The sequence below is a fragment of the Dreissena polymorpha genome, chromosome 4 (assembly GCF_020536995.1).
Source record: "Dreissena polymorpha isolate Duluth1 chromosome 4, UMN_Dpol_1.0, whole genome shotgun sequence".
NCBI classification, from domain to species: domain Eukaryota; kingdom Metazoa; phylum Mollusca; class Bivalvia; order Myida; family Dreissenidae; genus Dreissena; species Dreissena polymorpha.
Genome location: NC_068358.1, coordinates 64,957,532 through 64,978,658, shown reverse-complemented (window position 1 = coordinate 64,978,658; position 21,127 = coordinate 64,957,532). Strand labels below are relative to the sequence as shown.

The window sequence follows — 21,127 nt, the reverse complement described above, 5'->3', positions numbered from 1 at the left end:
ATATTCCCTGTCTGCAAGTGTTCAACATTGAGCCACATACATAAACTTGTACTCATTAAATTTTTAACAACTCAATACTCAATTGCAATATTAATATATAATTGAGAGTTACACACTCTATGTGATATCATATATTGTCTTTTTTTTTTTTTTTTTTTCCTTTCCTTCTCATATAATTGCATTTGCACATGCAACTTCACTCTACAATTGAGAGCTGTTAAATCAGGCTCTGGCATCCCTATTAATAAATGTTCTTAGATATAAACATATCTTTCTTATGATTAGATCTTGTTGTTTGGCGTTTAGTTTAAACTTTAAACATACACATAAAAATGGTACTTGACTATGCATGTAAACATATTGTGGCAATGTTCAACCACTTTGTGATCTGGAAAACCCTCAAATATTATTATATTGTTACACAAACATAATACACATCTGTGTGTTCCTTTTGCTATAATTAATATATTAAATAGTCCTATTTGGATTCAAATTTTTAAACCACAGATCACAAAGTCTAAAGACTCCAACAAACCCATTGCAGTATATACTGAACAGTGGGTCTGGTAATGATGCTGCCACATACAACAGTATGTGTGTTTTCACCATCTTTACTTATAAAAATTGGGCTATTCTTTCTCTCTCTCCTCCTTAAAAAACAATACAAAGAATAACATACAATAACAACATCATATGAATGAAATAAATTAATAATAAGTACAGTAATGTAACAAAAACATAGTAGTCTTTTTGTATTAACTCATTCTTGTTCTTTCATTTATATTTTTGCATATCAACCATCATTGTTTACTTTTTCTTAAAAGTACAAAGTCAGCCGTGGGAAAATCTATTTTAAAACGGATTGACCTACTGGCAATCCTTAATAAGAAATTTCGGCCAATCAGCGCCATCGTTATATAAACGCATCAACCAATTAAAACGCCGCTTTTTAACCGCGATAGGCCTATTCACTGTATAGCACTGCGTCTTTTTAACGCTTCATATAAAGGTTATATATTTTTAAACCAATTGATTTTTATTAAGGCACCGCACCAACACTGCAAAGTTTTATATTTATACCAATGGTACAGCCCAGTAAAATCGGGCTGTCCATTTTATGGCCGTTTTCGGCTTTTTATGCAGAGTTCTATGTTAAGCAGTGTGCTCGGGCAATGGTTTTTAACCGAAGTCCCGAGGGTAAATAACCCCAATAGTCAGTCAGCACTGACCACTGATCTGTATCCACACTTACAGAGAGTTTAAAGCATTTATTTCATTTCTTAAGAATTATCATACAATGAAAATATACCTGATCTATCATTAATGAATTTATAAGTTATTAACTATCATTAATGAATTTAAAAGTTATTAAAAATTGTAATTTAAAGAATCATTATTGTAAGAATAACTAGAGTGTTAACAAGGTTTAACTATAGCTTATATATAAGGAAAAATGCCGGGCCCCCTTGGCAGCCATGTTTTTCCACCAACCGGAACCATTTTCCAACTCATCCAACATATCATTGGGACTAATCTTCTGACCATGTTTCATGATGATCTGATAATAAATGTGGCCTCTAGAGTGTTAACAAGGTTTTACTAAAGCACAATATATAGCCATATTAGGAAAAATGCCCCGCCCCCTGGTGGCCATGTTTTTATAGCAACCGAAACCATTTCGAACTCATCCCAGATATCATTAGGACAAATCTTCTGACCAAGTTTCATGAAGATCGGAAAATAAATGTGGCCTCTAGAGTGTTAACAAGGTTTTACTATAGCCATAAAAGGAAAAATGCCCCGCCCCCTGGTGGCCATGTTTTTCAACCAACCAGCACCATTTTTTAACTCGTCCACGATATTATTGGGATGAATCTTCTGACCAAGTTTCATGAAGATCGGACAATAAATGTGGCCTCTAGAGTGTTAACAAGAATTTACTATAGCCATATAAGGAAAAATGCCCCGCCCTTGGTAGCCATGTTTTCCAAGCAAACGTCACCATTTTCGAACCCATCCAAGATATAATTGAAACCAATCTTCTGACTAGATTTCATGAAGATTGGACAATAAATGTGGGCACTAGAGTGTTCACAAGGTTTTACTATAGCCATATACACTGTATAGCCATATAAGGAAAAATGCCCCGCCCCTTGGCAGCCATGTTTTTCAAGCAAACGTACCATTTTCAAACCAATCCAAGATATCATTGAGACCAATCTTCTGACCACATTTCATGAAGATTAGACAATAAATGTGGCCTCTAGAGTGTTAACAAGGTTTTACTATAGCCATATAAGGAAAACTGCCCCGACCCCTGGCGGCCATGTTTTTTCACCAATCTGGACCATTTTCGTGCGAGATATCAATGAAACCAATGTTTTGACCAACTTTCATGATGATTGGGCGAAAATTGTGACTTCTAGAGTGTTCACAAGGTTTCTCAATAGCCATATAAGGAATACTGCCCTGCCCCCTGGCGACCATGTTTTTCAACGGACCGGAATCATTTTTGAACTCAACCAACATATCATTTAGACAAACATTTTAATAAAGTTACATGAAGATTGGGCATCAAATGTGACTTCTACAGTGTTCACAATGTTTTTCTTTTTTTTGACCTAGTGACCTAGTTTTAGACCCAGCATGACCCAGTTTCGAACTCAGTCGAGGTATCAATGGGACAAATGTTCTGACCAAGTTTCATGAAGATCAGACAATAAATGTGGCCTCTAGAGTGTTCACAAGGCAAATGTTGACGGCGCATGACACACGACACACGACAGACAAAAGGCGATCACAAAAGCTCACCATGAGCACGTTGTGCTCAGGTGAGCTAAAAATACATGAAAAGTCACCAAAGCATCTTTCCTGTTTAGTTTTGTAAAACCCACCCAGCGGTTTATGAGATGTCATTTTAACAAAGTTGACTTACGACGGATGATGTATGAGGGACAAATAATGGCCCCAAAAGCTCAACCTATTCATTGACAACTTGAGTTGAAAACAATTATACATCCGCGTCATGAAGTTTTGCTCACCAAGTCCCTGTGAAGAACCCAGTTTGCATGGAGGTAATGAATTCCATCCAAGATCTGGAACAGAAGCGATTTCACCATATTCTTTGGGACACTGATCTGCTTCTTAGCTGCTTTTGCTGATCTGTGAAACTTTATAATATGCTGGAAAAAAAGTGTTCATAGTTCATTAATTAATTAACAGCACTACATGCAAATTTATGTCCCAATGGAGGTTAAAATAAGAATGAAGAAATAGCAATTAAAACAAGCAAATTTGTTGAATTGATATACCCTGCCAATATGCTTCTGGACACAAAAGTGTTATATTTGACACTCAAAAAGCATTTTTTCAAGATACAAAGGGCCATAACTCCGTTATTAACAGATGGTGTACAATGGCATTTGGAGTGCATCATCCTAGTATCCATATACATACTCATACCAAGTTTCAATGAAATCCGTCAAAGCACTTCCAAGATATGGCTCCGGACGGACGGAAAGACGGTCGGACGGACGCACGGACAACGCCAAAACAATATCCCTCCGCCGATGGCGGGAGATTATATATTAAAATGACTATTTAAATGGTATTAGGGAGGTTTAAAGCCACTCAAGAGGATTTGCAGGGAAAAGAAACCATCAATATTCCAAAAGATATTAACAAGACAGCAAACTATCTTATGTCTTATAAAAAAACTGGGCATGACCATGGGCATCATTTGAGCAATGTTAGCAAAGGACCACTATAAGATTTTACACACAAAAAATACATAACTTGTTGTTTTAGAGAAGGTGTTATAGGCTGAGCGTTGTCTTATCAATGTACACATATGCGCCAAGATATTTAAAAATCCATCAATATTTGACATAATTATGGCTAAAGCAGGAAACTTTGCAGAGACATACATACATACAAAATTAAACAGCTATTAACATAATAATAAATCAAAAAAATTCAAAATGCAATCAAAAAAAGTCAAACATTTTATTCAGGTTGGTCATTCAGTGTTTTTTGGGGCAAATTCAAGGCCGGTATTTGACCCATTACAAATGGAAAAAAGTAACTATTTTTCCCAAATGGGACCTTAAAATTCCCAATTGAAGGTTCCCTCCCAAAAGAGATTTTTTGTAGATCTTCCCATTTAGTTCCCATCCAGCTCTGTAAGTTGAACCTTAGTAAATATAATATTGAAAACACTTTTATTCTGACATTTGAATCATTTGTTAGCAAATCAACAACAACACTTCCAAATTTTATTAAAAAAATACATAGTGCTCCTTTAAAGTGTGTAATTCATAAGTTAATTTACAGGTCATCGATGAGTCTTCACGACTACATTATGTGCAGACTTGCCCCTGTGATCTTTCAGGGAAAAATATTTAATTTTGAGCCAAAGTAGGTCACATTAACCTTGGGTGCCTGGGTATTCGCCAACGAAATAATTTTGATCCAAATAGACCAGTGTACCCTGGCCAATGAGACCTTAATGTGCTCTAGAAGACAATTTAGGACAATTAATGTCTGGTTGCCCTTAAAAGGACAAGGATACTTTGCTAAGGGAGTGCTGATGATTAAAAAAGATCTTCTTCCGGCTCCTCGCACGCTGCGCCGCTTTGTATGGCCACTCTGGACGCTACTAGCCATCCACCCAAACCCCAGAACCTTATTTGTTCCTTATAAATGGAACATCTTAGCACAATACTTTTTGATAATAATTGAAGCCAAACTGTGTTTTTTTTTATAGCAATCTGGCAAAATTTGGTAGCTTATTCAGTCTTTCAAGAACGATTTCAATACCGACTGAACGAGAACGACAAACATTTGTGGTTACATTATGAAACAAGGGACAAAATTGTCACAAAACCAGGTTTTCAATTTGAAAAAAAAATCTGATAAAGGGAGACAACTCAAACTGAACTGATTGTTCAAAATTACCCCCATGTTTCAAAATAAATCTATTTTTAGATGTGGCGACCTTGACCTTGGAGATATTGACGTAATTCTTTCGCGCGACACACCGTCTAATGATGGTGAACAAATGTGGCAAATGATTTTAAAATCTCACAATGAACGTCAAAGTTATGCCCTGGACAAGCTTGTTACGCCCGCCCGCCGACATTCGCCAATCTAATTACCAGTTTTTTCCTTCGGAAAACCTGGTTCACAATTTCTGTCTTATCATGACACATTGTTATTTCGGTAGTTTTTGTTTCCTCATCTGGAAAGCAATACTGTGTTATCAAAGGCAAAAATGTTACGTAAAGTATACTCTTCCGCCCTGCAAATTGCTTCTCCACATGACCAGCAGATTGCACAACTTTTAATAACGTAAAGTATAGCTTCCCGAACTATTTTCGGCACAGATTGCCTTCAATCATTGATTTTTGGGTGATTTGGTGAATGGTAGTGGTCTGCATACCAATTTTCAAAACACCACTATTAACCTTAGTTGTTCTTGCGAAAAAACTACACTACATCTAAAGTACAGTCCCCCCGTGGACAATTTTTGGTCAGCGTGTACGATCACAGTGATCTGAAGGTTGTTCCATCGTGATTTCACCATGATGGCGGTGACAGTGTGTGAGCATGGCGGGCGTAAATTGGGAAATCGATCTTACTGTGGACCACCGTAGCCTTGGTGGTTTGCAGTAAAATACTGGTAAATTTAAAGTTTCAACTTGAAGTTTTACTTGCTGTTTATTTAAAGCATTGTTTTTGTTCACATTTCAAAAATGCTTTCTCATTTCTGTACGTATAATCAATAATAACATATACACATGCTACATGTACATGAAATTTGATATCAGACTATTTTAGTGATTTCCTGACTCTATTGTAAAATATATTGATTAGAACATACATTCGAGACTTCGAAAGTAAGTATTCAATTCAGTGATATTTTAATTCAAAGAGATCAGTTGTTATGTTGGCGAGTGACTATGTCTATACCTGTTTGTTTCGTCATACATATTAAAGAAAAACGTAATCCAAAGAATATTGTGATAAATATCATTTATTTACATTATTTGTATAGGCATCTTGTTCCTTTGATATCATTGTATGTGAATAACAAAACAACAGTGTTTTATATTTCAATTTACACGACACCTTTATGTCTACCATCTCCCATCTACAGTTAATAATTACTTTATTTAGTTAAAAAGATCTCTAAATTTGTAATTAGTTTCTGTAAATGTTAAATTAGAATTTCTTAATTTAAAACTATTATTTCCCGTCCCTACAGTTGAGAACAAACAAGGACATACCCATTGGGAGCTGCTATTATTTCCTGTCCCTACAGTTTAGAACAGACTTAGGCCTTGCCAATTGGAAGCCACTATTATTTCCCATCCCTACAGTTGAGAACAGACAAGGACTTACCTATTGGAAGCCACTATTATTTCCAGTCCCTACAGTTGAGAACAGAAAAGGACTTACCCATTGGAAGTAGCTATTATTTCCTATCCCTACAGTTGAGAACAGACAAGGACTTACCCATTCGAAGCAACTATTATTTCCAGTCCCTACAGTTGAGAACAGACAAGAACTTACCTATTGGAAGCCACTATTATTTCCAGTCCCTACAGTTTAGAACAGAAAAGGACTTACACATTGGAAGTAGCTATTATTTCCTGTCCCTACAGTTGAGAGCAGACAAGGACTTACCTATTGGAAGCTGCTATTATTTCCCATCCCTACAGTTGAGAGCAGACAAGGACTTTTGCATTGGAAGCCACTATTATTTCCCATCCCTACTGATGAGAACAGACAAGGACTTACCCATTCGAAGCCACTATTATTTCCCATCCCTACAGTTGAGAACAGAAAAGGACTTACCCATTGGAAGCCACTATTATTTCCAGTCCCTACAGTTGAGAACAGAAAAGGACTTACCCATTCGAAGCCACTATTATTTCCCATCCCTACAGTTGAGAACAGAAAAGGACTTACTCATTCCAAGCCACTATTATTTCCAGTCCCTACAGATGAGAACAGAAAAGGACTAACCGATTGGAAGCTGCTATTATTTTTCATCCCTACAGTTGAGAACAGACAAGGACTTACCCCTTGGAAGCTGCTATAATTTCCTGTCCCTACAGTTGAGAACAGAAAAGGACTTACCGATTGGAAGCTGCTATTATTTCCCATCCCTACACTTGAGAACAGACAAGGACTTACCCATTGGTAGCTGCTATTATTTCCTGTCCCTAAAGTTGAGAACAGAAAAGGACTTACCCATTGGAAGCCACTATTATCTGTGGTCCCCACTGGCAAGTCTTCAGGCACATTATTACCTCTGATAAAGAAATACCCCAGGCGTTTCATTTGTTACAATGAGCACTTGATCTGAACTGGTGGGAACCAGTCAGCCTGTCATCATAGTATAATTAGTCTCCCATTGGGTCAATCAATATAATTGTGTTGTCCATATCAAAATTTAATTTTTATGTGGGGTCCATTTTATAGACCCCAAAATGACCAATGAATAATGAATCTCAATAAGCATGTAAGGTTGACCCCACAGGTTATTTTATCCCCCAATACACGTTATAAATTCCCCACAATGTCTATCCCATAAGTGCAGACCTAGGAAGGGACGGACCATAGGACAGAATGGCCAATCACTGTATGCATCTTGGCATCAGTAGATGCTGGGGTCTTTTTTTGCTATAAAGGGACTAACCACCAGATATGCAAAATGATTCTAATCAAAATATTGAGTTACCCATGTTCGTAGTCATGCTGGTTAATATGTTTTCATGCCTCTATCAGCAATACTTTTTGAATAAAGTAAAACAGAAAATTCGATGGAAGGAAGAACGATTAAGGGCAAATCTTTATGCCACCCACTCTTCTCCCGAAAGTGGGGGGATAAATAACACATCAGGCATTGAAGAATTTTTCCAGAGCCTCTCGCCCTGCAGGGCGAGTAGGCCTGACAATCCACTCGCCCTTCACCTTAATCTACTCGCCCTGCATTTAAACAAAATATATATCTATATTTATAGTTATGATCAACCAGAACCTTTTTAACCTATGCAACATAGTGACACTAAACTGCAAACAAATTAACTACATTATCTGATGGATTTTATTTGCTTTCCTTAAGTTTTCTACACCTGTTTCCTTTTCTCAATACTTTCCGCTTCTCGTTTTGATGACATTTCTTTCTGTTCCCTGTCTCCACCACCTTGCAGATATTTTAAATAGAACCCTTTTCCATGCCGAGTTTTAATATTTCAGACGAACTTTTACTGAAAGACACGCTTGATTGACAAATGGTTACAATATGGTAAATTTTGGTTAAGGCTTCTGATCACGAATTATTCTGTTAATTAATAATTATTGTTTCTGTTTATTTTTAATTAAATATAAGAAGTATTATAATTAACCAGTTATGTATTATTTTTTATTGATATTTACATTTAAAATGTTATTCTTCACGGAATGACCAATATATTTAACTGTTGTTTTTTTTCACTTTTAATCAATTAGCTAAGAGCACTGACACCTACGAAAAGAGCGCAGCCGATTTTAAGAATTATTTTTACTGTGCCCTTGTCGTAATTTTTCATCAAAACGAAAGAGCAGTTTCTTTGTGTACTAAACCTATTTTTTGTTCGTTTGAAAAATTGTTCGCAATTTGTATCGATGTGGCAGGAGTTCTGGAACTTAATTTATATTTCTCAACTTGGAAAACAGCACTCGCTCGGTCGGTCGAGTATTTAACAAACTTTACTCGCCCGACCATCAACTTCACTCACATATGCGAGCGGTCGAGTGGATTCTTCAATGCCTGCACATTTACAACTTTTGTGTTGACCAGTCCAAAGAGAAGGCAATGGGAAAGCCAAAAATAGCTATTTCTCTCTAGATCTTCCCTTAGGTTTGGTCTTTTGAATTTAAATTGTTATGATTGTCTTACCCACAGGTCATGCTCAGCATAATCAAACAGGAGCCAGACTTTCCGGTCTTGATGAGAAAGAAACACTTTTTGTAGACTGATGACATTAGGATGTTTCAATTCTCTAAGAAGCTGAAAGATGTGAAATAGTAATTATAAAGTTAAATGGCAAAAATTGTATATACTAGAAATGTACCAGAAGGACACAGATTTTAATTTTGTCTGAAAACTATACTTTATATGTCGGATAAAAACACAAGTATGGAAATGCAAAAGTTCATACACTGGATAATACGCTTGTGAAGTTTCAGCCCAGAAATAACTTTTGACAACAGACAACGCATGGCTGACGACACACAATGCACAACAGAAAAAGACTATCACAAAAGCTCACCACAAGCATGTTATCAGATTCATGGAAAAGGGGGCAGTAACTGCGGTTATGTCCAAAATATCCAACCAAAACATGGATGTGCACAAGTTTACAATCTGGTTAATACGTTTGCAAATTTGTATACCACAAGAACCTATACATTTTTATAACCATGGGATACAGACATGGGCAATCTATATGCACTTCCTCATAAAATAATGGTTAAACCTAATCTTAAGATTTATGAGGTTTTATTAACATTATTGTCTTTATTTTTAATGATATGAATGAACAATAAGAGTGAAACCATTTATTTTTGTCAGCTCTTAATTTCGTCATTTTTCATAAAAATGACTATTTTGTCAGCACTTAAATTCGCCTATTTCTGATTATAAAAAACAAAATAAACAAAAATGCGTCAGTCAATATCCGATTTGTTTGTAATACAAATAGTGGTGGGGAAAGGGGGGAGGACACTTGGAACTCACTTGCAGGAGGTGGGGCCTGTTTGTCACATGCCAATTAACTGATCTTTTGTTATCATGTGATATTAATGGACCCTTATTATTATATGTCATTTACAAATTAATTGTTAAACGCAAACAACAAAACACAAATCAATGTGTTCTTTATTTATTTGTAATAAAATCTATTTCGGTCAGATGTTGATCACACATCGTCACCTTTTAATTTTGTTTATTGTCTTTGATCCGGATCCGCTTCACACAATGGGTAATTAAGTTGTTAATAATTAGCGCTAATCATTATTATTCTACCAAAACGAAGTCAATGCATTCAATGCAGCTTTACTGCAGTCAGTTTTACACTTGTCAGTTAAGTACACTGTATAATGTACACACCTTTGTGTCAAAACCGGATTTATCTTGATTACGAAACAGACAAAGTTTGTATGCGTGAATTACGTCAGAATTTAATGTTTAATGCCTACGGTAGTTCAGTCATAATTTTGTTTAAACACTGGCCATATTTAGTTAGGATCTTAAATTTGTCAATTGGTCCACTGACAAAATAGATGAAAATTAATGCCCAACGAATAATAATGGTTTCACAGTATTTTCGTCAGCAAATTTTTTTGTCATTTCTAAAAAATTACTATTTCGTCAGCACTTAAATTCCCCAATTTCTGATTGAAAAAAAAAAAAATTGTCAGTCAATATCCTATTTGTTTGTACATGTCCGCAATAAATCGGTTGCAACGATTGGTGGTGGGGAAAAGGGAGGACACTTTGGAGTCATGTTTGTCACATGCCAATTAAAAGTCTTTTGTTATCAGGTGACAGTTAAGAGCCCTTATTATTGTATGCAATTGACAAGTTTATTGTTATGATTACCAGATTAGCAGGACAAAATAACCATTAACGAGTGTTTGAAACAACGAGGCCAACTGCCATTTAGTCAACACCCTTGAAAAACACAATACACACAATGGGTGATTAAGATGTTAACAATTAGCCCTTATAATTACTATTCTACCTAAACAATGTCAACGCATTCAATACAGCTTAACTGCATCGATGTTTTACAGCAATGCCACATGTCAGTTAAGTACACTGTATAATGTGCACCCCTTTGCTTTTATCTTGACTACAAAACAGACGAAGTATGTATGCATGAATTACATAGGATTTTAATGTCTCATGCCTACCGTAATTCACACTTAATTTTGTTTAAACATTGGACATAATTATTCGTTAGGATCTTAAATTCATCACTTGGTCCACTGACGAAATAGACGAAAATTAATGGCTGACGAATAATAATGGTTTCAAATTAAATCAATTTAGTGATACCTAAATGAAATTTTTCGCCTGCCGACAATCCTACCCAAACTAAAGAACAGGCATATAACAATCAAGGTGAAACTGCTAATTTACCTCCAATGAAGCTAACAGCCATTATTTATGGGATGGATTTAAGTTTGAATGTTTATACTTTTTTTCAAAACAAGAGTATGTTGAAATATTTTTGATAGCATTTGATATACAAGTGCAATTAAGTCCAAGGCCCATACCTTCGCCAAAAATCAATGGACCGGCATGAATGTCATACTTCATCTGTAGGGCAAGTATGACGACAAACATATCCATTAAAAAACCTCAATATCTGAAAGAATTGCCAAACAAACAACGGAAAAACGGAAAATATTACAAGGTCGTATCTTCATCAAAAATCAACGGACCGAAACAAATTTTACACTTCATCTGTAGGTCATTTAGGTAGACTTACATACCAAAAATCAGCTCAATATCTTAAAGCGTTGCGAAAAAAACTCCAGAAAACAGAATACCAGACAGACAGACTGCTATATGCCATCCTACCCGGGGAATAACAAAATGCTGCATTCAATAAACAAAGATGCCCACAGTGAAAGATTAATCATTTTTGATTTATTGCCTCATTTTAATAAGTCTAAGTCCAAAATAAGGTAAATGTCAAGATCAAAATGTTATTTGTTTTTAATGTGCTGATTGTGGAATGGAAATATCAAAGCCTTTTAGTAAGTAGATTGATGTTTTAAAAAGTGAATGGTAAAAATTTGGGTAAATCAAGACTTTAATTTGTTTAATTAGTCTTTGAGAAAAAGTATTTCTATGTCAATGTCACATTGAAATCAAGTGATGTGTGTTGAGTGTTAAATGATAATATCAAAGCTTCTTAGTAACTAATATTGATGTAAAATGAAGGGTCAACTAAGAATTGGGACCTTATTAATTAGTCATCCTTGCAAGTATAAAAGCTTTGTAGCAAGCATAATTATGTTAGAAAAAAATGTCATTTTATGCTAACTTGTAATATGGACTTGCTTAACAAGTCCAAGAGCAAAGTAGGTGAATGTCAAGGTCAATTTGAGGTCAGGTGATGTGTGTTGATAGGGCTCAAAGACATCATCCATGCAAGTATCGGAGCTTTTGTAGAAGAAATATTGATGTTACAGAAACAGGTCATTATACGTTAACAAGGATATTTGACATTTTAAATCAGTCTTCAAGTAGGTCAATGTCAGGGTAAAAATTAGGCAAAGGTGATCTGGGTGTGATGATAGTGTCAAACCTTTATACAAAACGTCTTTTGGGTTAACCTTGTACGTATGTACTGACAAAAAAGATTCAACTAACAGAGAGGCTAATTGCCACATGCCTCTCTGCATGACATGCTGCTGGCATAAAAAAGCTGAATATATTTAAGAATCCCTAATTCCTTCTTAAGCATTTACAGCTTGTTTCTTTCTACTCTGAACTTCCTCTACACCCCTCAGGCCTCTATTATAATATCCTTCGTCCTACTTTCAATCCTTCACAATTTGTGTTTGTTTAATCCCTGTAATAATGATGCAGTTATGCTCCACATACACAAACAAACAAGCAAATTCGTTGAATTGATATCTCCCGCCAATATGCTTCTGGACACAAAAGTGTTATATTTGTCACTCAAAAAAGCATTTTTCAAGATACAAAGGGCCATAACTTCGTTATGAACAGATGGTGTACAATGCCATTTGGCGTGCATCGTCCTCTTATCAATATATATACTCATACCAAGCTTCAATATAATCAGCCAAAGCACTTCCAAGTTATGGCTCCGGACACACAAAAAAGCATTTTTTCAAGATACATGTACAAAGGGTCATAACTCCTTTCAAATTCAAAAGATGTCTTTTTATGTAAAATCCACTCAACACTTGTAAATAAAGTTTCACACAAAGAATGTTACCTTGAGCAAATAACTGCATTAATATTGAAGCAAGAATTATAAAGGTGCACTTACTCTCAACATCTGCTTTCATTACATAAAGTATTCTTTGAATTCCTTTTTTTGAGAAATACTCCACTCAAGAAGTTAAATATTCAAAAAACATACAGTCAATCGAGGTAATTAACATATAAAAGAGACAAATTTCCATTTGCATGCATGTAAATGTATACAACATTAAAATACTGACTGCTATTTCCCGACATGCGGACATAGATATCCCAGTGCCTTCTATCTGCTTCAGTGCATATTCCTTTCCGTCAGTGCTAAAAAAAAATTAAAAAAATATGTAGAACCAATGGCTCTTTCCAAATGCTGGCTGTAACATTAATCCTAATACCAGATTTAAAATGAGGCATGGTATATATTTTACTTTTTTCTCCAACAGGTTTTATTTCAATACTGCATATACGTACTAAAGTATGACTTATAGTACAATAATATAATGCAATCAGGGATGAAAATAGGTACATAAGCTGCATATATAACTTATCTAAATAATAAAAGTAAAAAAAATAAAAAGACAATTCCAGTATGTAAACGCAATAAAGTATGTATTAATTGCACTTACAGATGAAAAAGGCATAGAAAGGCATTTTCATTTTAGTAACAGTACGGTATGAGATGTAAACAGTCATTAAACTGCTGGGCTACTGACATCCTCAGTCGAGAGCCACCAGTCACCAAATGTTTCGACCCTTTAATCTCGAGACATTCTCATGGTGGTAGGTCCGCAGGGGTTGATCAATCCCCTATGTGTCAGTAGTTGGCTGCCAGCTCCTCTCTTCTCTCCTTAGCCAAAGCCATCTCGATGCTCCCTCCGCTGCATCCACAAGTCTGTTGACTACTCGTTTTCTTTCTCGTCCTGTCAGGCCAAGCGCAGTGAAAAGTCTCCAGTGAGACTTTGCCGGAAAGCCTCGGACACCAACCTCCACTAGGAATAGCCACGTGTGCCACCCCTTCTCCCTGCATTTCCTCTGCAGATCAGCATATTTTGCTGTTTTCCTCTCCACCCCTCATCACAGCGCGTCTCCCAAGGGACTGTAAGTTCAACCATCACCAGACACTTGTCCTTTGCTGACCAGATCACCATGTCGGGACGTTGTATTGTCTGGACCACACTTGGGAAAACCAGCCCTCGTTTCAGGTCAACCACCATCTCCCATGACTGCGCACGATCTAGGATCGATGCTGCTTGCGTCTGCTGCTTCTTGACAGTTTACCCTTCCTTTACAAACTGCATCTTCCCGATCTTCTTCACAGTCCCCTTTTTTCGCCTCTCCCTTTCCACTATGTCTGCCAGTTCTTGGAGGACCTTGTCGTGTCTCCACCTGTATCTTCCTTGTGTAAGCGCTGTCTGGCAAGATGATAGTGTACGTTCCACATTCCTAACTTTCCACAAAGTGGGCAGGTTGGGTCGTCAAGTTTTCTCCATCTGTGAAAGTTTGCTGGTGAGGGTAGCAGGTCGCAGACTGACCTGAGCAGAAAACTTATGCGTAGAGGTTCGCTGTGCCAGATATCCGCCCAGGTCATCTTCTTTCCTGTAGTCTGCCACTTCGTCCAAGCACCCTGGCATCCCATTGCCACTGCCCTTATGCCTCAATCTTCTTCTTCGGCCAAACGTACCTCTGCCTGGACCATCTCCCTCCTTGTCCTACTGTCTGCCTTCTTCCAACTCCTCGACTTAGTAGAGCCCAGACCTTGTGTTCCCACTGCTGTTGTTCCCACAATGTCTTTGTGTCGCAGGCGGCTCTCGGCATGCGCTACAGCTACGGATATGGCGGCAGTACGAGCAATTTGCACTCGTACTTGAAGCTCCATCCGCTGCCGAGCTTACCTTCTAAGACTATAAAACAGACAACGCTTGACTTTGCACCATCGTCTTCGATTGAGATGTCGCCTTCAACAACCGAGCGAGTGACACGTGCACTTGCAGACTGGATTGTCTGCGACTGTCTTCCACTAAGCGTAGTGGAGGGCAGTGGTTTCTAGGAGATGATGGCCATAGCAGCCCTGTCATATAAGGTTTCCAGCCGTGGCACCATCCGTGCTTGTATAGAGAAACGATACAATGAGGAACGGGCAACTCTACAACAGCAGCTGGAGAAAGTGACTACAGCTGCCATTACAGCGGACACTTGGACATCAAACTCTACGGTGAGTTATCTGACCGTGATGTGTCACCATATTGACAATGACTGGCGTCTCCACTCCAACGTTCTCCAGACGTGCCGCTATGCCAGAACGTCATACGGCAGAAAACTTAGCGTCCCGCCTTAAGGACACTGGAAAGTGCCGAAAACTAGTAGGGCACTTCAAGCACTCAACCAAGCTAACAGCGGAACTCCACCTACGACAGGAACTGCAACAGGAAGAGCCCAACAAGTCGACATATGCTCTCATACAGGATGTACCGACACAATGGAATTCTGCACAAATGATGTTAAGTCGCCTTCATCAGCTCAGGCGTGTGGTAACAGACATCATGCTTGACAGTGACGTTACTCGAAAGTCTGACATGGACCTTGTGCTCAAAGACAATGAATGGTCCATGGTTTCGGAACTTGCTGACGTTCTAAAGCCGTTCACAGATGTTACAACCTACATGGGGAAAGACAAAGACGTTTCGGTGTCCAAAATATTCCCTATTGTTGCGGGCTTGGTAAAGACGTCGCTTCAGAAGCAACCGGGCGATACACTCCTAATAAACAATGTCAAGAAGACCTTGTCTGACGAACTTATTGAGCGGTTTAAGCCCTTCACAGAAACTGCTGCGGGCTCGATACCAATGCAGGCGTCTGCATTAGACCCGCAGCACAAGAAACTTAGCTTTCTTTCAAATCACTTGCGAGAAGTGATGCACCAGATACTTGAGGGTCGCATGGACGACGTCCCTCTGAGTGTGACAATTCGTGAGAAACCCGACATGGGGACGCTTTCAAAGCGTCTGGACTTCCTTATTTCTTCCCCGGAGAATGTCACAGAAGACGAACTTCAGCTATATTTAGCTGAAAAACTGGACTGCACAACTCCTGCTCTTGAGTGATGGCGTTGCAACGAATCGCGATTTCCAAAGTTGGCATATGTCGCCCGAAGTATTCTGGCTGTTCCGGCAACGTCGGTTCCGTCTGAGCGCGTGTTCTCTTGGCCGGCTTGCCAACCCTGGGGTGCCCTCGCCCACATAGACCACGCCCACCCAAAATTGCCTTCTACTATAAATTCTTCATTTCTACACTGACTTAATTCAAATTGATACTGACCATATCTTATGACAATACGGTAAATCTCAACTATGCATGGCCCCATTATCAACCCTGGGGCGCCCCCTGGGTCAAACATGCGGCGTGGGGATACGCGTTGGCCTCTACCGCGCCATTTCTAGTTTAATTAGTGCCAAACAACTCTATTTGTGTACACGCTTATCGACTAAAGGTGCGATAATCCCTATTAATACCAATTTACTGAAACCTCCGCGGCATTTACTATATAAATCCAATTTAACGAACTTGTTATTTACCGAAACCTCCATAACTCGTTTAATTTGGCGAAAGTAAGTTGCGACAACTTTTTAAAGTTCAGAAGGAACACTGCTGCACATGTGTAGATTAGATTATCACTTGACTGAAATATCGGTTGCCGCGAAAATCGACGAGAACTGGTGACATGAATCTTTGATAGATCTTTGCATGGAATAGACAAAGATCGAAAGAAGATTAAGATAATAAGAACCAAGTCAGAGATTTAAATCTACCTATCTTTGCTTTCAGCCTTGTAAACGCTGCCATATGTTCCACGTCCAACTTTGCATCCTTCATAATCGAACAAGTCTTCAACTTTTTTTCTCTCTTGTGCAGTTTTTTGCTTAAATTCGTAGTCCATAATCAAAACTGAATTGTCTATTGATTACTCTGTTTTGATGTGAATGCCCTGTGTAATCTCCCTTTCCGGACCAGGTCCATTTAAACACCACAAGACACCTTAATGCACCCAGAAATGTACAATTAATACTAAGAGATAAAGCTCAAATACACTTTGTCGACTTTTCATTGTTTATAGTATATGTCTTACATAAAATGGTGTTCGTCATTGTCACAAAATCATTTTTGTCTTTATTTGTGAAAATTTTATTGAAACATTGAACCGTGTTTAACCGTATTAAAATTTCATTTAAAAGAACTTTCACATTATTAAAATGACTTTTATAATACTACTGTATAATAGTTAATTGTCAACAGTTGTCGCAGTTTTTCAATCAATATCATGTTAAGTAATTCAAAAATATTCACTGTAGACATCATCCATCCATGGTGAAGTGAAGTGCTCATCTATTGTTACGATTGTCATCAATGAATATTTATCCATGTGTTAACATTAACAACTTTTTAATTCTTTTAAAATAAAATTAATAATTAATATTTTCAAATCACAGGTGGTTAGCGTGTGGCTATGATATTTATTAGTGAAAACATCATTTTGAATGATAAATAATCATACTATAACGAAAAAATAACTTTTCTGAAAAAAAAATCACTATCAAATATATATATATATATATAACAAGGTATGCAACTCAAAATCACCCCAAAACGAGGTGCATCGCTTTGAACAGCCATATGTTTATCAATTGTGCAGCGATTTTCACGATCTCGGTCTTATTCAACGCAGAAATGAATTTCCTTTTTTGGAAATGTATATGTCTTGTAATATTTTACACATGCTGGGTCAACTTTTAAGAAATAACACGATACACAACTCGCATGACCCAGTTGACACTGATCATGCAATATTTATGAATGAAAACTCCAGTCGTAAAGACACACCTCCGCATTGGACCAATGAAATCACTCGTGTGTTTAAAACGTCAGTTAGTTGAAATGTATGTAAACAAAGGTTTCAAACGGCGCTGGACAGTTAGTTTTGATGCATAATGTAACGGCAAGCACGGTATTAATGTTTTTTCATACGTTTTATTGAATAATGGTATCGAAGTTCGTGAACTTTGCAGGGAAAATGCCCTTTACTCCGTGAAGATTTCAGTCTTAAATACTGCATGATCAGTGTCAACTGGGTCATGCGAGTTGTGTATCGTGTTATTTCTTAAAAATTGACCCAGCATTTGTAAAAATATCGCAAGACATATACATTTCCAGAAAGGAAATTCATTTCTGCGTTGAATAAGACTGAGATCGTGAAAATCGCTGCAAAATTGATAAAGTAATGCCTGTTCAAAGCGATGCACCCCGTTTTTGATGATTTCGAGTTGGATACCTTGTAATATATATATTTGATAGTGAATTTTTTTTCAGAAAAGTTAATTTTTCGTTATAATATGATTATTTATCATTCAAAATGATATTTTCACTAATAAATATCATAGCCACACGCTAACCACTTGTGTAAATAGATGGCTGGCACACACATGCGTGTACAACTGTTGGTAAATAACATTGAAGTGACTGTGGAGATTTTGTAATACTCTTTTCGGTTTAAGGAATATAATTTGCAGGCATTTCTGTCCGTTATTTATTTCAAATTTATTTAAGCTGAAACTTCGTTCTATATTAATATGCATTCATGATATAGCCACTGTTGCATGGCCTATAGTAATACGGGATTTCAGTAATTCGCACACGTAAGTGTACATTATATACATGTGAATATGTTTTGGAAAAATAATGCAAATTCTAAATCATCCAAAATCAAGGTTACCCTTTCATTATAAAGTTGAATTCTAAATGATCCAAATTCAAGGTTACCCTTTCATTATAAAGTTGAAGAAAATATCATTTCTTGTTTCTCTCTCAGGTCATTCGTAATTTAACACAGATTGCGAGTACGAACAGTTTATGCTGCTACTGGTGCTGGTGCTGTTGCTAATGATGATACCAACTTTACTGATGATCATCATGATGGGAGTGATAGTAATGATTATTTTGGTGATTTATATTAACTCTATGCATTTCTTGGGAAACATTAATATAGAATGTCTGCCCTGCCCTTGATTTTTCCAACATAAACTTGAGAAATTTCCCTTTAAAAAGCTGAAGTCATATCCGCAAAAACTGCTTCACATCTTCGGAATATCGCATATCACGGGTGCTTTATAATGAAAACAATTCCACAACATCAACGAACAGTAAAAATGCAATGTTCGACAACGGTAACTAAGTAAATTTCACATACATTTCAACTTGATTTTCTGATTTAAAGCGGGTATATACGATTTTGTCAAATATTTATGAATTTATATAAACTGTGTAAAACACTTATTATATATATAGTTCAATATAAATTAAAATAAAAGTTAAGAAGAACATGTGTCGAAAAATGCGAAATAAGCCAGATTTTTAATTCTGAAATTGAAAACGGCTGTACAGCCGAATTCGCCAGCATGTATACCATACATGTACGATTTGAATCGAAACTTAGTTTAACGGTTTATTTGAATCCTTGCAACGATATCTATTCCTACGACACACGAACACTAACTCCGATCCTAATACAAAGACGAATGCTTCGGTTATAGTAGGACAATATGTACGTCACTATCGGCTCGGGGCGCTTATTTGTCTTTGTTGCATTTTATGAAATTCGGCTTTAATGTATAATTTTTTTTGCCTATTTTGTGTTATTGTAACATATTGTTTCAATATATTACAATTAAACACATATAAAAAATCGTATATACCCGCTTTAAGGTATTCCAACACCGCTGGAATTTTGCCGGATAAATATTCAATTGTTTCAATGTCACGTTCTTCAATTGCATCGGTCTTAACCACAAAACATGGTTCTGTTTGCACTGCAGTCGATGTTTCCAGTAATGACATGTCTTCAAAGTAAACATTAAGATCAGCTTCATCATTGCCTCCAATTTCACTATTTTCTTCAAGCGTTCTGTGCACATCTTTAACTGATGTTGTTGGCTTCGGAATTTTTTTCAATGGTGATTCTTGTTCACATTTTAAAATTCGTATTGTTTTTGTTTCATTATTTTGAATAATACTGGAAGATTTTAACTATTTTGTTATGATTTGAAATTCTTTGGAATACGATGATAATGTTTTGTTGGTAGCACATTATTTTGAGATTTTTATTTTCAGGTTTCTACTTCCATGGTTTGATGTGCAGTGATTGTGTGTCCGAAAACGCTTGTTGAAAAATCACAGTAAATGCATTGGAATTCTTCCATTGTGCCTAAAACAGACAAAATACAAGACTTTATCAAGTATTGTTAATCACAATAAATGATACCAAATCTGCAAAATCGGCATAGATTTATCGCAATAATTGATACGGAATGCATATAATGTAATCGCAATCAATGATACAGCATCACTGCAATATATGATACAGTCATTTTAAAAACCATCTTGTGTATTTAAATCTATATCTTAGTATATTCAAAATGCCGATAGATTATATGTATCATAACAGTTATTTGACTTCAATTGCAATATTTTACATACAATAATATGTATATTTCGAAACAGATTTTATACAAAAAAGGATATTTTGGGATAGAACAATATGTGTTTTCCAGTTTTCTTCGGTGATTTTCAATGTTTTCATAAACAACAACTTCTTCGAAGCGGATTTATACGTTCTCAAGGGAAACTTAATTCTCTACGACATATAAAGTACAGACTTTACTTACTTTTTTGCAGTATTAATCCATTGATTTGTAACATAATTAACAGCGGTATGTAAATATTGCCGTCACGCCATGACAATCACATCGCAACATCCTGGGATGATACAATTGGTTTATACACTGTGAGTAAGTGACATTCTACATCAGGAAATTGTAAAGCTGTTATTTACGATCAAAGCTTTACTAACTCATGTATAAACCCATGTAGCATAGTACTCTCGGTCTGCATGTACTAGGGTCATACACGTGGAAATCAAGCCCTACATCAGTGCCATCAGAAAAAAAATCTACGGAAGCGCATAAGGGCAAACATTTTAATCATAATGTATTTCTACAATATACTACTTCTTACATTCGCAGTTTGTCGTTATAAACAGCAGTCTACAGAAACTTTCAACACCGA

The 21,127-nt window shown here is 36.7% G+C and overlaps 1 protein-coding gene and 1 long non-coding RNA gene across 6 annotated transcripts in view; both read right to left on the bottom strand.

The window, feature by feature from the left end:
- LOC127876286 (cyclin-dependent kinase 8-like) overlaps positions 1 to 17,029 on the bottom strand; it is a 104,936-nt gene extending 87,907 nt beyond the window's left edge. Inside the window, exons 1-4 of one of the 5 annotated variants that reach the window (XM_052421409.1) lie at positions 16,822 to 17,029; positions 13,261 to 13,336; positions 8,948 to 9,058; positions 3,042 to 3,182 (exon numbers count right to left, since the gene is read on the bottom strand). In XM_052421409.1, coding sequence (XP_052277369.1) covers positions 3,042 to 3,182; positions 8,948 to 9,058; positions 13,261 to 13,336; positions 16,822 to 16,949 — 456 coding nt within the window. In that variant the 5' untranslated portion in view covers positions 16,950 to 17,029. The remainder of the gene's footprint in view (positions 1 to 3,041; positions 3,183 to 8,947; positions 9,059 to 13,260; positions 13,337 to 16,821) is intronic. The other 4 variants (XM_052421407.1, XM_052421406.1, XM_052421410.1 and 1 more) reach the window with 4 other exon arrangements.
- Positions 17,030 to 18,535: 1,506 nt separating this feature from the next.
- Positions 18,536 to 20,883, bottom strand: LOC127876321 (uncharacterized). Its single transcript, XR_008047794.1, has 3 exons — positions 20,728 to 20,883; positions 19,759 to 20,267; positions 18,536 to 19,269 (listed from the first exon to the last, which is right to left on the bottom strand). It is a non-coding gene; the product is annotated as an uncharacterized LOC127876321 (long non-coding RNA).
- Between the last annotated feature and the right edge of the window lie 244 nt (positions 20,884 to 21,127).